This window comes from Pararge aegeria, chromosome 8 (assembly GCF_905163445.1).
Source record: "Pararge aegeria chromosome 8, ilParAegt1.1, whole genome shotgun sequence".
Lineage (NCBI taxonomy): Eukaryota > Metazoa > Arthropoda > Insecta > Lepidoptera > Nymphalidae > Pararge > Pararge aegeria.
In genome coordinates, this window is record NC_053187.1 from 11,461,042 (window position 1) to 11,480,399 (window position 19,358).

The 19,358-nt window shown below is 35.3% G+C and overlaps 1 protein-coding gene across 1 annotated transcript; it reads right to left on the reverse strand.

The window, feature by feature from the left end:
* Positions 1 to 4,462: 4,462 nt before the first annotated feature.
* LOC120625826 (odorant receptor 46a-like) lies at positions 4,463 to 18,898 on the reverse strand. Its single transcript, XM_039893059.1, has 11 exons — positions 18,713 to 18,898; positions 17,680 to 17,809; positions 17,087 to 17,291; positions 16,128 to 16,397; positions 15,669 to 15,768; positions 14,666 to 14,770; positions 13,212 to 13,367; positions 11,557 to 11,636; positions 6,518 to 6,633; positions 5,265 to 5,466; positions 4,463 to 4,591 (listed from the first exon to the last, which is right to left on the reverse strand). The coding sequence occupies exons 1-11, from the start codon at positions 18,890 to 18,892 to the stop codon at positions 4,585 to 4,587; spliced, it is 1,551 nt and encodes a 516-aa protein (XP_039748993.1). The 5' UTR covers positions 18,893 to 18,898; the 3' UTR covers positions 4,463 to 4,584.
* Between the last annotated feature and the right edge of the window lie 460 nt (positions 18,899 to 19,358).

Sequence of the window (19,358 nt, forward strand, 5' to 3'; positions counted from 1 at the left end):
TGTGATTCCCAGTGCTATTACAGACACATTAGGCTAAACACCTACGACACAGGTTGACGGACGCAGGACCGAACAAACGGACGTGTTCCTTGTAGGTATACCCTGCATAATGTTGTTCTGTTTATTATCCGCAGTTTATTAACCCACTGCTTGTCACAGGCCTCACGAGCGGCGGTTTTAGAGCCGCCCAGCCACTCTCGTGCCACCCTACCGGTGGCGGATGGACGACGAAACGACTATTATACGTGCTCTCCAAGGCACGGGTGTTGCCACGAAATCTACCAATTTCGTGCTACTACTGAAAATGCTTTAACAGAAAATACACAATACCAAACAATTCTTGGACCGACCCGGGATTCGAACTCAGGACATGTAGTTGCATGGTAACCACTAGACCAACGAGGCAGCTCTCTTCATAGGCAATGGTGTTTTACCTATCCCCTGGTGGACCAAGCGCTTTGTCCATCAATTATTACATTAAAAAAAAGACAAAATACGAATGAAAATGAAAGAGAAATAAAGAAACAAAACCACAAAAATGGAAGCTCAGACGGACATCCTCAAACAAACAAAAACAAAAATAGCGAAAAAATTAACCATTCATTAATTGCCTATAACCGTCCACTGCTGGACTAAAAGCCTAAACTTTCCCATAATCACCACGCTGGGCAGGCCTGGATGGTGATCGCAGTAGCTGGTGGTAGTAGCAAAGATGCAGCTACTGCCCGTACTCCGTTGTACTCCGTTTGTACTCCGCCTTGTACGACACCCGTGGGAAGACGAGGAGTGATGACAACTACATTCTACATTGGCGCAGTGGGCAGCGAGTAGCGACCCTGCTTTCTGAGCCAAGACCGTGGGTTCGATTCCCACAACAGGACAATGTTTGTGTGATGAACATGAATGTTTTTCAGTGTCTGGGTGTGTATCTATATAAGTATTTATGTATATTATTCATAAAGTTAATCATCAGTCATCTTAGTACGCATAACACAAGCTATGCTTACTTTGGGGCTAGATGGCGATGTGTGTATTGTCGTAGTTTATTTATTTATTTATTCTGATCTGCGGTCGGCACAAATAATTATCTAAATAGTAATAATAGATAGGTTAAGTTGGATGTCAATTGGATACGTGATATTTGATGACACGACTCGTACTCTGCTACAAATTTGCGCGTAAAAAAAAATATAGCTTGTTTAAAAAGTGTAAGCTTATAAGTTTAATAGAGTCAGGGACCATAGTTTCAGGGATTAACCATTACAAAGAAACAACATTTACCTCTTACCTTTTAATACATATAGATTATTAAGGTATGATGTTCAAAACTTATAGGACCTTTGTTTACCTTCCACCTTAATTATACCTTCTACTACCTTAATACTCTATTTTATTTTATTTTCTGAATTGTCTGTGTATGGAGTACAATATAAATGTATTCATTCATTTATTCAATTACAACATCTAAGAAAATTTTGCTGTTTGTTGCTTCTTTGAAATTTGAGAATGAATTTCACTAGTTTTTTTCTACAAGTAACGTTTTTTGACTACGGGCCAGTGAGTTACGAGTTTTGTTCTCCGGCAGGGCAGTTTGAGAATTGTCTCTAGTCTGGTCTGGTAAGAGACTTCGGCCGTGGCTAGTTACCACCAAACAAAAATAAAAAATGTGCTACCAAGCGATTTAGCGGTCGGGAATGTGGTGAAGAAGCTGATTCAGGCTATTGATTTAATATAACTTCCATATACCTTACTGGTTGGCCCGCTACCATCATGGGAGACAGGGCAGCTGCACGTAGTGATACTGCCTGGACAATATGCTGATTTGCATTCACACTTCACACACACACAACAACTTTACAGTGGCGGATTAACTTGAATAATGTTGTTTAACACCATGGCGGTAGAAGTAGATCAAATTCTAGTCCTTTTCAAATTAACAGCGTAGTTTTCATGTGTTCGCGTCAGTAGCACTTTTGCAACTAACTATCGGCTGTAGGCAATGAGAGCCAACCACGAAAACGAACGATACTATACGATTAGAGAAATTAATTTGAATGCTTGATAAAAACAGAATAAATTGTGATCCGTACAAATAGTGTTTATAAACTTTTCCACTAATTTAAAGATCCGATATACTTATAATGTTAAATAGAGCTGTCGATTTATCTATTTTTACGACCTCTATATAAATTTATTCCTCATCATCATCATCGTCATCATTATCATCTTCATTGCGGACTTCATAAAGCGATGACTTCCTTTACTAGACATAGATCTTTTAAAAAAAAAGTCCGCCTGCCACAGTTTTGTACAGCTTGTATCCACAGTTCTGTGCTGCTTGTATCCAACTAGATTATGTATGCATTTTAAATTTATAAGGTTGTCTTGAAGTTCATACATAAAATAATACCTAAAAATAAATATATTGTTGGTTTACAATGGATTTTACCACCTATTTTTTGTAATTTGCTGCCGAACGTCACTTTTGCATACAATGACAATACAAAAGTGACGTTTACAGCAAAAATTGCAAGATTTAGTTAGTGCGTCGAGAGTACGCATGACTACGCCTACGCTACGGTTAACTTAAAGTGCTACGCTCGTTGCTTACCCGTAGATACCATGCCGTAGCATCGAGACGTAGCTTAGGTCGAGCGCTACGACCTACGTTGAGCGACAAGTAATCCAAGTATTGTTTCAGCTACAATGTAAAATTTATTTTACACAGATTTTATAATTATTATCATCAGCCCAGTTTGTAACTCACAACTGGACTCAAGTAACTTAGAAGGTGGACACAGGTCACTCACGTTCTTCATCCGTGCATAAAAGCTCTAGCTACTCTTAATAGTTGTTTGATTATAAATGTTGTCTTAAATTTTATAATTTTTATTACAGTTTCTCACTTGGAGGAATAATCAATTTTATAAAATTAAAATGCATATTAAAATTTTCGGAACTGACAGTATTTGAACCTGCGACTCTCGGGCAATTGGAGCGCTTTAACCAATTTAGCTATGTCTTTATGTCCTACCGTCGAAGCAAAATTAATATATACCTTTTTTTGGTTCCGAAAATTTATATGTATGCATTTTAAATTTATAAGGTTGTCTTGATGTTCATAATGAGAAATCAAAAAAAGAGGCAATAGGCGTTTTGGGTACAATACCATTTTAAGTCTCTGCAGAATACTTACTGGTGAGTATGTTAGTCCATATTAATCAGTATATGCCTTTGTATTTATATTTATAGATATGTTACAATAACCTTAGCTAGGTTATGATCATGTTAGACTGATACAATATATAGTTATTGTGAAATACGTTGTTTAATTCAAAATGAAGTACGTTGCAATAAAACCGCCGACCTGTGCAATTTCGCTCCTTATTAATGTAAATTACGGCGGTTGATATTCATGTAAAATTAGTCGGCATTAGGTTTTTTTTTATTTTTTTTATTTATATATTGACTTCTCCACTTATAAAACTACTCTTAAACAACAAGTAAAGTTTTTTTAACCAAAATAATCTTAATTTGTTTTGTTTTTTCTATACTTAATAGAAAAGATTTACCGAAATCGCGCTCAAAGCGGCGGTTTTGAAAACCACCTATTGTTTACGAATACGTTCTAAATCGTAGCAACTGTTTTCGAAAATATTACTATAACATATTATTATATTATTGGAAAGCCAAATTGGCAAAGAGTTATTTGGAAGTAAGAGCAAAGTCTGTTTATTTGCAAATTATGTTGAGCAGATTAGTCAGCCAGAACTTTTGCCATGCAAAATCTTAAATACCACCTATTAAAAGTTTCTTAATATAAATACATCTACATTTTTATAATTTAGTTAACAACTCGACAACTCGTCTAATTAACGTCTAAGCAAGTAAACACAAACGATTATTAGCTAATTTACATTTTGTACAGAAACCGATAGGTTTTAAAGGATTAGAAGATTTTATCATACTTAAATTCGACTATAATTAATTATACATTGCATGCAGACAATCAAACATGCAGCTGAAATTTACAAACAAATACAAGCAAAAATTTAATTTTATTAAAATGCACAGTACAAAATAGTAAAACCGTGAATATAAAATAATAAATTTAATTGAATATCTGACAGGTACCATAACTATGAACGTTTTTTTTAGGGTTTAGTTTATCTTTCTTAGGGTCCCTTACCAGATAAAGGCAAAACTAAAACACAACACAAAAATAAAAGTAACCTTATTATGTTTAGAATGTTACCAAAAAAAAAAATTAAAAACTAAAAACTGATCTTTTTTTTTATTTGAAAGGATAATTATAATCAGAATGTGAAATTTACATCATCACCTACAATCAATGCAAGCATAACGAGCGTAATATTTTTTTTTTTTAAGTTTAACTTTTCAATTTTTTTTTAATTTAGTCGTTTTTTTCTTTAGATCCGAGCACGAGGCAAGTAAAATTACCTTCACACTTTAAGCCTTGCTTAAAAAAACCGTAGAGGAGAGCACCGCAGTGGTCGCAAAATGTTGGTGACATGAACTGGTGGGGGCGAAAACGATGCGGTACATCTACTTTGAACCTCTCCCTTAAATACTGCAACAAAAAAATAATGAATGAATTTTAAAGCTACTTAATTATTACTGCTTGGTATATGTTTCTGTAAATATATTATGACAACATATTTTGTACCGTTTAAAAGGGTATGTATGTAGGTATACCTACTATTAACCTAATGTTATCATTGTTTTAAATTGGAATCGAAAAAACAAATCCGAAAGAATTGTAAGATATTGGGTTTTATGATGAAGAATTCTTATTACCAGCCCAGAGATAGGAAATAGGTGACGTCAAACCCCGTGCCTCTGCGCATACGTTATCCCGATGGTTTCGAAATACACTCTCGTCTCGAAACGAATGATAATGATGATGTGTTCTTAAACCATGCGATCCCATGAGAAAGGAGACAAAAAAAATATAAAAGTGACCTTTGATAGGAAAGATTGCAACGTATTTGATAACAAGCCTGTCGTAAGATCGCCCTGCCGGCTTGTTATCAAATACGTTGCATAGTTGTTACGTGCTTCAGATACATATAACGTAAGGAAAGTTCCGAATTAAAAAAAAAATTTTGCTAATCCGTTTATATATGACGAGTTATGCTTGCACATACATAATAAAAAAGAGGAACATCCCAATTGACAACCTCCGTTTTTTTTAATAAAAGTCTGAAAAGTGTGTAAGGGAATTATGTACCTAGTGGCCTTACCACAGTCGCGTCTGAATAGGCTGTAGAGCCCGGACATTTGCCAAGTAACTTGCTGTGGCACCGCTTGTGAACAGCGGTCTGACACACGACACATCTGTAGCCTTGCTTGCCAAACCCCCATAGAAATTCCTTACAAAATGCGCAAAAAGTCGGCTGCCGGAAAAATTTCGCCACGAAACGGTGACCGTTGACTTCATGGATCCTGTAAGGAAAAGAAACAAATGATATCAATAACTAGGTGTTGCCCACGACTTCATCTGCGTTAATTCAGGTATTTCACAAATTCCGTAGGAACCTCCAGTTTTCCCGGCTACGAGTGAGTACATTACTCGTAGAATATAACTTTATTAATAATCAATAGTTTCTAAGTGCACGACAAGTAACGAACTTGATAGGCAACATTTTGCTGTTTTAGGTTACATTATTGCAAATCTCTAATTTATTTGAAAAAAAGCTTTCTATTGGTAAAGAAAGGTCAAAATCGGCCCATAAGTTTCGGAGTGTATTGGGTACATCAAACAAACAATAAAATCTTTTCACTCTGTAATATCTCAATGCATTACAATTCAATTGTAAAATGTCTACTTAATTATTTAATGGACTGCCATAGGTCCGTTTGGCTTACACCGTAGCATTTTTCCTACTTTTAGCATACGACAAGTAAAAAACTTGTCGTAACTTCTAAGCGATATTTCATACAGGGATAACTGATGATTGTGATTCATAACTGGTGATTCATGAGGAAGGTTTTTGTGTACAATGCAGTACGTTTTTCTGTAAATTGGCTGAAATATAACGATGATTGTTAAAGATGTCGGAAAGAATCATACGGAGCTTTACTGGCGTGCGTAGCTTAATCTATTAATTATACATAAAAATAATGTATTATCCAAATAATTAATTTTATACATAAGATTGATAATGTACCTGAAAATTCCTCATAAAATTATAAAGATTATAAGAAGATTAAAGAAGAGAAGATTAAGATTATAAGAATAATCTTAATCTTGGCCTCTACACAAAAACCTTCCTCATGAATCACCCTGTTATCGCTGTATGAAAAAAGGGTCTAGGTATAGGTAGTTGTGGAATCTGCGATAATTATCCTACATTTTTCGTTCCGTTCAATTTTGAAAAATATATTGCAAATTATTGTTTAATGTTTCGGCTTAATCAACATTCTATACATAACAACTTTTAAGCACCTCATTATGCAGGGATTTATCCTGGTGCCTGTAAAATATGATACTTACTTGTGGTGCTTAATGGCACCGCGCCGCTGCGTAATGCGCTTAGCGCGGGAGCGTCGAACTTCCGGTTCATTGATGCGGTCGCGCGCGCCGCCCGCGCCTCCTGCGCTCGGAAACCACTGTAACCACACAACAACAATGCCATTATCTTTTTATTTTTTCACTCATGACGAAAGTAGGTACAGATCGCATGATATAACATGGCCGGTCTAAAATTGCACCAACAAGACGATATAGCGTGTTCCATGAACTAAACCACCAACCTCTCATGCCGAGTGTTCCAAAATGAGGTTCAAACTAAATATAGTATTATTAAATCTATGACATTCTCCACAACGAAAAAAAACACATGTTAACTTAACCATATGAGTATTTCTGTACCTAAAGGTCCACAGTTAAGTAAAATTTATCCATAGAAAGAATGAACAGAACAGAACAATTTGATAAAACAAATATCACATAATAAGCAGTTTTTTTTTATTAAATTTGGAGGTATTGTTGATTGTTTTGCTTAAAGTCAATTTTACATATGTAAAACAAAAAAACTGCGAAAAAAAAAAAGGAAAGGAAATTGAAAAGATTTCGGAGCGGCACGTAGCATTTTAAGTCGCGATTTAGTTTGTAAAATTATGCAATCGAATCCGGTCATGTCTTAACGGTACTACGGTTCCACGGTTTGTGGGGAAATACAAAATTACAATCTGTAGATATATATCCGAAATCGGTAATTTGTTTCAAATTCAGTAGATCAAAAAACACTGGCGGTAAAAAATTATGCTATTTAAGTAATTTCCTAAATATCTTAGATATCAGCATATGTGTGAGCATTGTTTATTCTGTCCTAAAAATTCAGTAAAATATATAAATTCCTTTTCAACTGAGCTACTTTATAAAAAACATGTGTGCTATTGAAAAGACAAACTAGTGAGTGCTAAATTTCACCAAAATAGTGTCAGCAGCGGAGCCATGTAAATATCGAAATTAACGAGCTGACAAGCTGACGAGCTGAAAGGCATTATGAATTTAAGGATTACAGATGGAAATCATTGTTAACTAGGCACATGGTATTTACATACAATATACTCTATGGACAGACGGTAACAGCTTCATAATTGAGTAGGAGATATATGTGCGTTAGGTACTTACCCTAACGCTTCAAGTATCCATTCATAGTTACACTAATTGGTTTTATCTACTTGACGTTTTTAATAACAATTGTTTTTGAAAGTTTGAACACTTAAGCTTGTAGCCAATAAAGAACAATATGACTGTGACATCCGCAAACGTACCCGAAACAAAGTCGACATTCCACCGTGTAGGCAATGTCTCGATACATCGCCAAATTACATGTCACTCTTTTTATTTATTTAATTTTTTGTTTATACCAATGTGCCGCTCCTACCACCGGAGGTTAGCTACTAGATGCTGGTTTTCGCATAGAAAACGTCGCAACTTCAAGGTCTTTTTCATGAATTCCCTGGCAAGAGTCCGATTTGATATGCAACGGTTTGTGCAAATGGCTAGTATTGAGAATTTGCTTGACATATCCGACTAGTTCGCGTAGATGTGATTCGTGACTCATTTGCAGTTTGCGTTCATTCATGTTTAGCTTAATATTAAATATTATTACGTTATAACAAACGTAAGAATGAAAACAAGCTTACCTTATTACTACAAAGTTTATCGCTACGCATACCTACGATCGAAGCTCGTTAATAACGTTCGGACTAACAATAGGTAGGTAAATCATCTTGTGACATATTGTTATGTTCTGTTGTGTATGTCCATCCATCTTCTTATATTATTATTGTCTGTGTCTGTATTAGTATTGGTTAAAACACTGAAGAAGCTAAATTAAACTCATGCTTTTTCAAGTTAAACGGATATTGTTTTAGATTCCGTGTCATATATTTTTAATAGCAAGTCGTTACAAATTGATAAGAATAAGGTATACCATCGTTCTAAAACCATCTTCGGATTAACTAATAAAAACAGTTTGAGGCACACTTCTGTTTTATAATACATGACGCGGGTTATTGTATAGAAAAATGTATAGTTATAATTTAGAATAATTCATAGTATTTCAACATCAATACCTCCAACATGTAAGTATATTATGTAGAGTTACGAACCCATCAAACGTTTAAGCGCGCTGTTCCTCTATTTATATCCATGCATTTACTGTTCGATACTACGCCACTCAACCTTGATTCTTACCCAATTCTCGACTCCGCTGTTCCAGTTTACCGTGCTATCACAATAGTTGTCTAACATTAATTGTTGTTTGCTTTGTTTCGAAATAAATTATTACCTAGTTACTTTGCATTTAAAGTCCACGAAACAAGAACATCAATATTATTGGCCTTTTTAATGTCTTACTCTTAGAATAATGAATAAGTCTGACTGCTAGACATAACATGAGGATTTCATTGGACAATCCATGCTGCTCCAGTTGGTAGTTTGGTATGCTTCAGTGGTAATCATAATTGACTTATACGGCTCAACTAAACACCATATAAAATGACATATTATATACTATGCAAATTAAGTTTACTTACTGTAAACTTATGCTAAGGCTACTGAAAATTTCGTGACAAAAAATAACTATTTGTACCAAAGAACTTTTGGTCTTCCTGATTGGATTTAATCTAGGACCTCCTCATCCAAACGAACATGCTACTTGATCGACGACTATCGAGGCAGTTTGTCAAAATCCGAAGGGTTGTCGTTAGTCATCATTAACATCTTGAGTCTAGGGGCCTACCTAGTAATCATACAAATAAATCAATCATTATCATCCCCAGCTTATTAACTGAGAGAGGGTTTTAGAGCTTAGACCCATCATGCGGCTTTAATGTGGGTTAGTGGTTTGGAAACCATTCTTGCATTTTTTTACACAACTGTGCTCGTTAGTGGCATAATTTTCTTTATGTAGTAACATGAACTTTATTTCATATTTTTCGTTGTACACGCTTCCGAGATAATAGGAAGAAAATGTATATACTTTTTTTCTTCGATAATTGTACCTAAATAATAAAGAAAGAAAAAAACAACCTTAAAAACCAAGTGTTTACATTTGCACTTGACCGACCGACCGACTGAGTAACCGTTGTTTTAAATGTCCCATTTCGGGCTAAAATTCAACTCGATATTAAGAATTGACGCAGAGTACAATACTGTGATGTGTTGAAAGTTTTTAAATACCTATGTCGTGCAGTGGACGTCCTTCGGTTGCAACGACGAAGACGATATACGGCTATTTTATCAAAAAAGTATCGAAACAAAACAGGCTATATTTGATTTCCGGAGTAATAAGATTTCAGCCTAAAATAATGGTATTTGTAACGAAACCTAAGAAAACAGTACGCGATCTGTTTTATCCGCGTGCGTTATGTAAATAGCCAGAAATTCAGAAATTGTAAATGTTCTACGAGTATACTTATCTTTAGTAAATTTAAAAAATAGTCCGCGAAATCATATAAATATCTATCAATCCACAATAATGGATACATTGCAGAAAATAAAAATGTTATTTTCTATCGTAATTTTTAGGCATAAAGTATTATTCCTTACCGTAGATGAATTCTGCCCTTATCGGGAGGGGTCTATATGTAAAGCGTGGACAAATATAACATTACGACTACTGCGGAGAGATGATATTACATGCATATAGTCATATAGGTACGTGTAGTAAGATATGTACAGACGCGTGTAGACGAGGTAAGCTTGTGGAAATATTTACATCTGACCTGTTGATACACACGTCCTATATCTGTTATTGTGTCCTATATGTACAATGTTGAGTAATTATTCATCTCTGCTTCGAATATTTTTGGTGAGCTTTTAAGTACATACAATCAAGAAATAAATACATCTTTTACTCATGACAAAATAACATTAATCTTACTTAATTAATAACACAGCCGAATTGATTACCTTTTTTAATATAACAATAAATTAACTCTCATAATATAGTAATTGGATTTCTTTTATTACAATTAATATCTATTTATTTAATTAGCTGCACCTCGATGGTCTACAAGTTACCATGTTTATCTACGGATCACGAGTTTGGTAATTGGCGCTATCCATCCTAACGCATTGAAGAGGACATTCAGCTAAAATGCTAAATTTTATCACGCTGTTAAACCGCAAAGGACTTTTCTCATCCCAAGCTAATGGTTCCTGCGGCTACGGGATAAAAAGTTTACTATGCCCTGGTACAGACTCCAAACTGTCTCGGTGCATAATCGTTCATAGAAGAGTCTCTTTATATGTCTTTGGAGTCCAGGGTGTAACAGATTTTATAATGGTATAATGTGAAGAAATTAAGTATATGATGACCCTGATTTCGTTGGTTTACATTTTATTGGTTTCCAAATCTCGCTATTCAATTTTATTGTTTAACTATTTACCTACATAAAACTTTGATAAAAAAAACTATAACATCCAAATACATGAAGTTGGTAGATTTTCTGCAACTTTCAAACCGGGAAAACCCGTTTTTTTGGTCTAAACCAAAGTTTTCGTTCTCATAAAAACTCTAATTTGCTATAAAGCAAACATCACCGAATCATGACGTAACAGATCAACAAGCATATCCACGTGTGCAAACGTAACGCGATCGTAAACGCTGAGAGCTTTTAAGATCAAGCGTACCTATACGTACGTACGCAAGATGCACCTCTGCAATTTTCAATGTTATGGAAAAGCTTGATCATAGGACGGGGGAAAAGAATTTTGTAAGGTACTGAAACTTTCGTGAAACTTACATTTTCAGCTTGAAGACGCTGGTAAGCGGGAGGGCGCGTGCGCGGCGGCGCGGGCGAGGTGCGCCGGCGCGCCCCCCCGCCCGTGAATATCATCGGCGCGCGCGCATGCCCATCGTCCGCGGCGCCGACTCTGCCTGCTTCGATGCGAAGTCCGCCTCAGCGCCGCTGAGCGCGACCAACCGCGCAACCGCAATTGCGTATTTATAAACGAAATTCTACGCGAGGTATCCACGGCCGGATACAACTTTTTACACGACTTTCAGCACTTACGACGTACGGAGCACTGAAGAGGCGGATTCCTGGATTGTCTGCCGGAGTCCGTGAGTCAACGGTGTCGCCGCCCGCGTTTTCTACGAGAATTTAAGCGATACACAAAAATGCGCTTAAAATAATTACAAGTATACGAGAATACTGTGGCGAATAAATGATAGAGAAATTATTTTTAGTCCGTCCCGACTGTTTATTTCTTTACAGATTCCGACAATAGACTATGGAACATGAAGCTGTTTATGAATTGCTAATGTCTTTATTAATAATTCAAAAGTAAAACTGGATTTTTCTAAATATTTTCTACATGATATACCTAACATACGTACTGAAGAAAGGATTTATATAAGTACTAGCTGTTGCCCGCGACTTCTCCGCTTTTGTTTTTGTTTTTCGAAAGACATGTGCCTCATAAATGTGGCAGCACTTTATGTATTTAGGATATCTGGTGGTGCCTGTTGTAAAATCCTCAAACACTTTCGTCCCCTCTCCCAAGAGAACTGAGCTTAATTTCAGGATAAAAAGCATACTGTAATACTTCTAATACCTTCAGGAATATGTGTACAAAGTTTCGTGATGATCGGTTTAGTAGTTTTTGCGTGAAAGCGTAAAAAACAAACTTACATTCACATTTATAATATTAGTAGGGATTATCATTACTACAAATGTTGATATATATTTATTGATTTTTCCTTGCTTATTTTTTTTGTCATATCCACTTTTGTTTCCTCCTCACTTTGCTTATATACCTGCTTATCTTTTTCAAGATTGTTATCACCAAGTGATAGGAGGAGGGTTGTAAGTTGCCGTCAGGAGTAGGACTTTAGTATGAAAACACGCTTTAAAATAAAGGCTGCAGGTATAATTTAGTTGCGTTTAACATGAAATTTGACAGAACTAAGAGATCATTTATATTTAACATTCAAGAATTAGAAACAAGAGGGTACCCGGAAACATTCACAATAAGCAAACACTATAAAAGCTCGTTTACTCTTAAGTTAAACCATGTGACTACATTTCTTATAACTCTATTTTCTATCCAAAATTGTAAAAAGTGCGTAAGATGATCTCAAACTTAATAATATTAGATAGGTACTTTATTGTGCAATGCCATCATCATCATCATCATCATCATCACCGTTAATTAGCCTTTTAATGTCCCTCAGGTAGGCATAGGCTTTATGGGCTAGGCCATGGCCATGGGCGTACCCAGGGAGGGCAGCCTTTCCCCCCCCCCCCCCCCCTGGAAATCTCGCAGAAAATATATAAACTCTCGTAAAAAATGTATTGGCGACCAAGATAAAAACAGACAGACAGACGGACAAAAATGAAAGAAAATACAGTATTGGCTTTAGTATCGACGCGCAACAGCCGCGGACGATCTGGCCTAAAAAATCTCACTTGGACCCACCCTAGACCAGAAGTTTGGTACACCCATGTTCCTCTCTAAAATAAGAAAAAGTTTTAGAATATATTTCCAATTCGCTGCTCCTATGCGGGTTGGTGGACTTTTACGATTATTATCACATCTTAGTGATAACGTGCTCTCCGAGGCAGGGGCTTTTGCGCAATATCGGTACACATGAATTAACAACTGCTCAGTATAAATTTATATAGAAGAGATGTAACAACTGTTGGTAAGTATGAAGAAATCTTACAGAGATATAGGTGTCCAGTGACATGGGTATGATGTATGCAGTGCGAGGCTCAACCGAGCGTTTACACCTCTCCATCAGCATGTACAGGTGACGACGGAAAGATGGCGAGAGTGACTGCCATCCTGACTGGTATATGGAATTGTTTAATTGTTCACTCTGCAAAAGTTTAAGTTAATAAATGGACTGTAAACTTTTAAAATATCATAATAATCCCAAAATCCATCGGTTTGCAGAGTAATTTTACATTGCCACTTAAGCTTCCAGACTAGTTGACCTACGCCGGCAACTCTGATTCTTCATGGTTGATTAAATCACAATTATAGATATAGGATCTACAAGCATCGATCTATATATCACCCGCTAAGTGAATCTGAGCCTTCTTATGAGGCCCATAGTAAGCCACTACGTTTCGGAGGACTTTTGGGGAGATTTTTTAAATCTCGACCTTATACGGTATACTTATTAGCGCGTTCAAACATACCTGCATAGTATCTACATATCTTATTTTGTAATTTGTAAGCATAGGACAAAAATACAAAAAATGTGTTTAAATGGTTAATAAAGATCCGATAAATAGTTAAAGATTTTAAACTAAGATTTTCGTGGTTAATCAACATTTCTTAAATATAGTTCAACGGGTACATACCACGATAATATTTTGGATATGTCGATATTTCGACCCAGTTGCATGCATCGTGGTCACGACGGGACTGCGTAGGTACGAGATGTCAAGTTGGATGTCACGGGCAGAATCTGACTACCCGCTTTCGTGTTCTTTTAGTCGGTATTTCTCGAACTGACAACGTCACTTTTTAATTGAGATGCTATACGATGTTTTCTTGGTTTGCATAATTCTACCACTGGGTTCCACACACTTGCTAATTTTAAATTACCACGATCCATGCAACTGGGTCGAAATATCGACAAATCCAAAATATTATCGTGGTATATACCATATAATATCGTGGTATATACCATACCCATTGAACTATACTTAAGAAATCCTATAAATAGTTAATTAGATTCGACAAGTATACATCTCTGGCAAAAAACTTCTTTTGATTACCTAAGAGATTAGTAATAAATCGATAATAAAGGTAATTATGGGTATGGTTTTGTAAGTGTAGGTACTTACATCTATCTACATGGACACGTAGCTCTATAGCCACTCTGGTTATATACGGTTATATCCCGGCTAAGGCAGTTGTGGGCTCTTCTTAGGCCAGGGCGCGTTTGGAACCCTCGTAGCTATAGATTTAAGTTGGCGAACGAAATTATCACCATCCCGTTACAATTATGTAAACAAATATGTATGAACGCTTCATAAGTGCCTGTGATAGGCCTACATGAATAAAGAAATTTTGAATTTGAATTTACGGTTATATTTTTGCCGTATCTATATTATAAGTATGTGTTTAGTGATAAATTAAATTTAATTTCTCTCTTGCCCTTACCTCTACCTTTAGATGTGTTCCATAATAACAGTAAATAAAGAGCTGAGCTAACATGCATCCAAGATACATAACAATCGAAACAAACTCCGCTGACATGATGGAAAGCTAGAAAAAATAATTTCTTTCTTAGTTTAATTTTCTTACCGTTGTTAAGGAACAGGCCCCTGATTGTTTAAGTCATCGATATCAGTGTCTATGCGTAAATCATATTTTTCGCCAAAATCAGACTTCACTTATGTAATCTGTAATCTATATATTAATGGCCTCTCTATTTGCAGTAAAACGTCTCATCGTGTAGGTATAGATACCTAAGGTCCAATCTGCGTAGAAGACCATTCCATACTTCTAAATCTTTACCATATTGTCGGTTTGCTGATAAATTTGTCGCTGAATTTCGCATACCTACTCATTTCAGTATTTTACGTATTTTAACTACTGCACAGCTAGCATACCTATGCAGAAGTCAAAAAATGTATGCCCTAATTATCCAATGACAAGGGATATATGTACTTAATATAATTTGTCCACCGTTTGGTGTAAACTATACGTATTTTATTACGATATTATTTTCACCCGTGCGCCCATGCGCCCATACTCGGAGAGCGGAGAAAACTTTGTAAGGAGATAAAACTGTAAATTCGTATGGTAAATACTATCGGTAGGTATACAATGTAATTTATTATTTGAATAAAATGTGGTTCAGGCCTTCGTTGCAAACAGGTTCTGATTAGAAACTATAGTAACATTAAATCAATGGTAGAACATATGAAATACTGAGTTCCCTCTATTATTCTTAGGTAGTCTTTGGGTAGTTCTCGTAGTACAAATTATCTAAAATACTACGAGTTTGAAGCACTCTTTTGTGCACAAAGAAAGGGTATCACTATGCGGAGTTTTCTTCTGTGCACATTAGGTACTACATAAAGAGGCCGAGCAACAGTTTGCTAGACATGAAATTAAATAATATTAAAAAAAAGTACTCAAATTAGTAATCGCGTCTTACCCCAGCAATTTTATACGTGGTCATACATATCACCCATACCATGACGAAGAATTGAACGATCATCGCTTCACCAAAAATAGACTCTACTTCCTTTGCGAATCTAAAACAGATATAGGTAAGAAGGTATACCAAATGCAAGGAGATTTGTACTGACAAAGCAAATTCGACTGTGATTTGCTAGACCAATCTTATAAATTAGTTTTACATAGTTTATTTTAGGTATATTTATAAAACAAATATCTTAAAGAGCTTTTAAATTGAATTTTGTTTCAATTTTATAGATTGGTCTAACTCTAGACATTTAAGTTAGTTTAAAAATAAGACATTTCTTAGTCGAGTGATCCCCATCTTTTCTCATGCATACGTGATTTCGAAATACTTATAAGTAGATAGGTATACTTATATCTGCCTGTCACTAAAGACCAATACGATTAAGTAAGTAAGTAGGTAGATATCTACCGAACAATTCCTTCGTAATGATCCAAACAGCTCACAAATTTCCTTTGCAACGCTCGCTTGTGATTTTCATTCTCGTCGATAAATTCAAAACGACCCGTAGTTGTTCCGTCAGATTCAAACTCGTCAACGAAGTGTTCAAAGTTGTATCTAAAGATCTGCAACTGAGTTTTTGCTTGCGCATAAAACCCTACGATCGTACAGTCCATAGTTACATGACCGAAACCTTGTAGAGAAATAAGTACACCCATGTACAGGACCACTAAATGAAATCTGAAAATTAAAAATTCAAATCCGTTTGTTAGTTTGACTCTCTCGACCTCAACAAAACTGAAATACAGTCGAAACTGTAACTTATTCAAGATATCTATAATCTAGTAGCTAAAATAATAAATTGATAACCCTAATGAAATAAGTAATCAGTATCAGATTTACACGTGTATGTGAGCGTGTGTGAATTTTTTTTTAATATCTTTCGTCTGTGAAATAATAGCTTCGTTATCACCATGTTATTTCTATTAAAATATTAATCCCTCAAAAAAGTTTTAGAAGAATTGTTTCATTATCATTATAACTGTAATACCCCAGCTTCATCTCGCTTAGTAGTAAAACTATCTTTATCAGCTTATAGGGCTCCGATAAGAAAATTGTAAAAACGAACCCTTATGATGTGACTTTGTATGCCTGTCTCACCAATAGCTTCAAGTGGTCAATCAAAACAATCCAAGTTCTTGCCAAAATACAAAAATATTTGTTTCTTTTATTAGTAAACCGAATAAAATAACTATGTAAGGAATAAAAGAGGATCACTATACTATACTATACTATATTCATCTGCTCATGCGCTTTTTTTGTTATAAGTACCTATAGGTAGGTACCGGATCTGACGTCGGGTTGCGGATGCCGATGCTAAAATTGAGATAAACGTATACATTTTTTTGTAATTTTAATTGCGTACTTACATTGGTGCCTCACTCGTATCGAAAGGAAAATAGCCTGGAACATGCCCTTCTTGACCCAAAAACTGATTTATCAGCGGATAAACAGTAAATAGTACACCACAAATGGTTACAGCAATATGGTAGAGTTTAAGAAGGCGAGCCATTGATACAGCATTAGTCCTTGCTATGTTCTCATGGAATGAATTTTGACATGCGAAAGATGGGCCTAAAACCATTTCTAAGATTATTATATAAATCGAAGTTACACGAATACACCTACACTAGGTGTAGCAGTGAATATATTATACCTAGTTACAACAGAGTTTCGATTATATTTCGAATTACAAAAAAAATCCACTTATTGGTGGTCAAGTATTAACTTTGACGTTATAGGGTAAAGCTACCGTAAGAGGTTCTCGAAAGGGTTTCAATGGATTTCCTTCCTCCTACTTATTGAAACAATTCTAAAAAATATTTAGAAACTCAAAGAAATATTGTTTGGAACAATGAATTTCCGTCCAAACTTTTGATGTTTTACATATTATCTTTATGATAATGGGATTGTAGCATATTATGTAACCACTCGTTCTTTCAAAAAATAATCTTACACTTACCTTTAAGTACACCAATAAGGTTGTCGATGCGTCGAACACGCAGATTGAAAGCAATGTGTTTGCCAAGGGTATTCAAAGTGGTCAAAAGTATGAACAAGGTTCCCAACAACTGTTCAGTGCAATTCAGTGTCTATAAAAAAGTTACCTTCGTAGTACCTACCATCATCTTTGATAACAGGATTATTATTGGATTTAAAACAGTCATAACATCATTAGTAACGGTGGATAACGATTACTTTCAGGTGTTAGAGAAAACCACTAGGACCGACGAGTCACGCCTTAACGTGTCCTTGAAGGGACGGAAAAAGAAAAATATTTAAATAACGGCCCATGTAGTTAAGTACTTGAGTCAAAGTTGTAAAAATAGCACAATCGATAGATTTGCACTCAATTTATTCACAAGAAAGATTCTTGTAAATAAATTGAAAGTTGGAGTGGAGTTGGAGTTAATGCTACTTTTGCTGTGAACTTAAATGGCTAGTCATTCAAAAACAGCAAAGTAGAGAACCATTCTTGTAATAAAGAAAAAGTCTTTCTAGAAATGAAATTGCACATTCGAGCAAAAAGCTTTCTAGGTATAATCTGCTTTCAAAAAAGATGCAATAATAATTGTTAAAAACTAATTAACTCGTGTATTGGGTAGAAGCAGACGTTTCTTTGTGGAAGTTCATGTTATTGGTACAACTTGCATGTACAAGCCTGATTAGCTAGGTACGATCCGCGAAAACCAGGCAAATCTGCACCGTGCAATTTATAATTTCTTCATTCTTTATATACTACACCAGGCAGATCTTCCAGGCCTTTACTACACACGTTTCTCCCCGACACTGTTGTATCCTTCGAGGATAAATTGCGAGCTGAAGGATGTTTTAATGCACAATAACTAAGACTTTGCTTGTGTTAACGCACTTTATAAAATTACTGTAAAATGAAGAAATTACAAAATTGAAAATGGCACTGCAGTCCGTATAGGAAAATTGGGAAACAAAGAAGTATTTTGAGTTCGTTGTTAAAATTTTAACTGTCAACTTGCCTGTATAGAACTAATTATGAGTTGAATGTTGTAAGTAACGACACCAATCCATACAATAATACGATAATAATAATGCAACTTGTATTGAAATTTCGTTACTGGTTTTGTAACAATTTTGTAATATCCAAATCTTGCTAATGCATTAAAGTGGGGTTGAAACGCTTCGAAGGTTTCAAACATCTTAATAGTTAAATGTACCTACGAGTAGTTTTACCAAAAGCAAAACACAAAGGTGCACAGTCAGAAATGAATCAAAGTTCCAGATTTTATAGCTTCAAAATAATTATTGAGAGTGAAATTTATTGGTATATATACAGGCTGCTACAAATTGTAAGTTATCTGATGTGTTACGAAATATTTAGTGCAGCTGATGCGATGATGCCTAAAATACCGCAAGTAATAATTATTTTAATGGAATACGACATTTTTGATTTTTCTTGTTTCAAAGAATGGTTCTACAGGATAATAGAATTCAGTCCCTAAAACCTTTTCCAAATGCAAAACTTTGAGCGGTCGTTAGTGCATACGTATTTTCATTCTGTAACACTGCCTTTTATATAAATCCTTTTAAACTATTTTTGTCTAACCTACCTTATAATGTAAACAATCCTTTCATTTCTTATTAATGTAAGGAAGATACTTAGTA

What these genes read in the sequence shown, in the direction of transcription:
- LOC120625826 (XM_039893059.1), bottom strand. Translation starts at nt 18,892, where the DNA reads ATGTTTGAAACCTTCGAAGCGTTTCAACCCCACTTTAATGCATTAGCA. An exon ending in CATTACGAAGGAATTGTTCG is followed by an intron (nt 15,769 to 16,127) that starts GTAGATATCTAC and finishes TATCTGTTTTAG; the next exon opens with ATTCGCAAAGGAAGTAGAGT. An exon ending in GGTGCCATTAAGCACCACAA is followed by an intron (nt 5,467 to 6,517) that starts GTAAGTATCATA and finishes TTTTCCTTACAG; the next exon opens with GATCCATGAAGTCAACGGTC.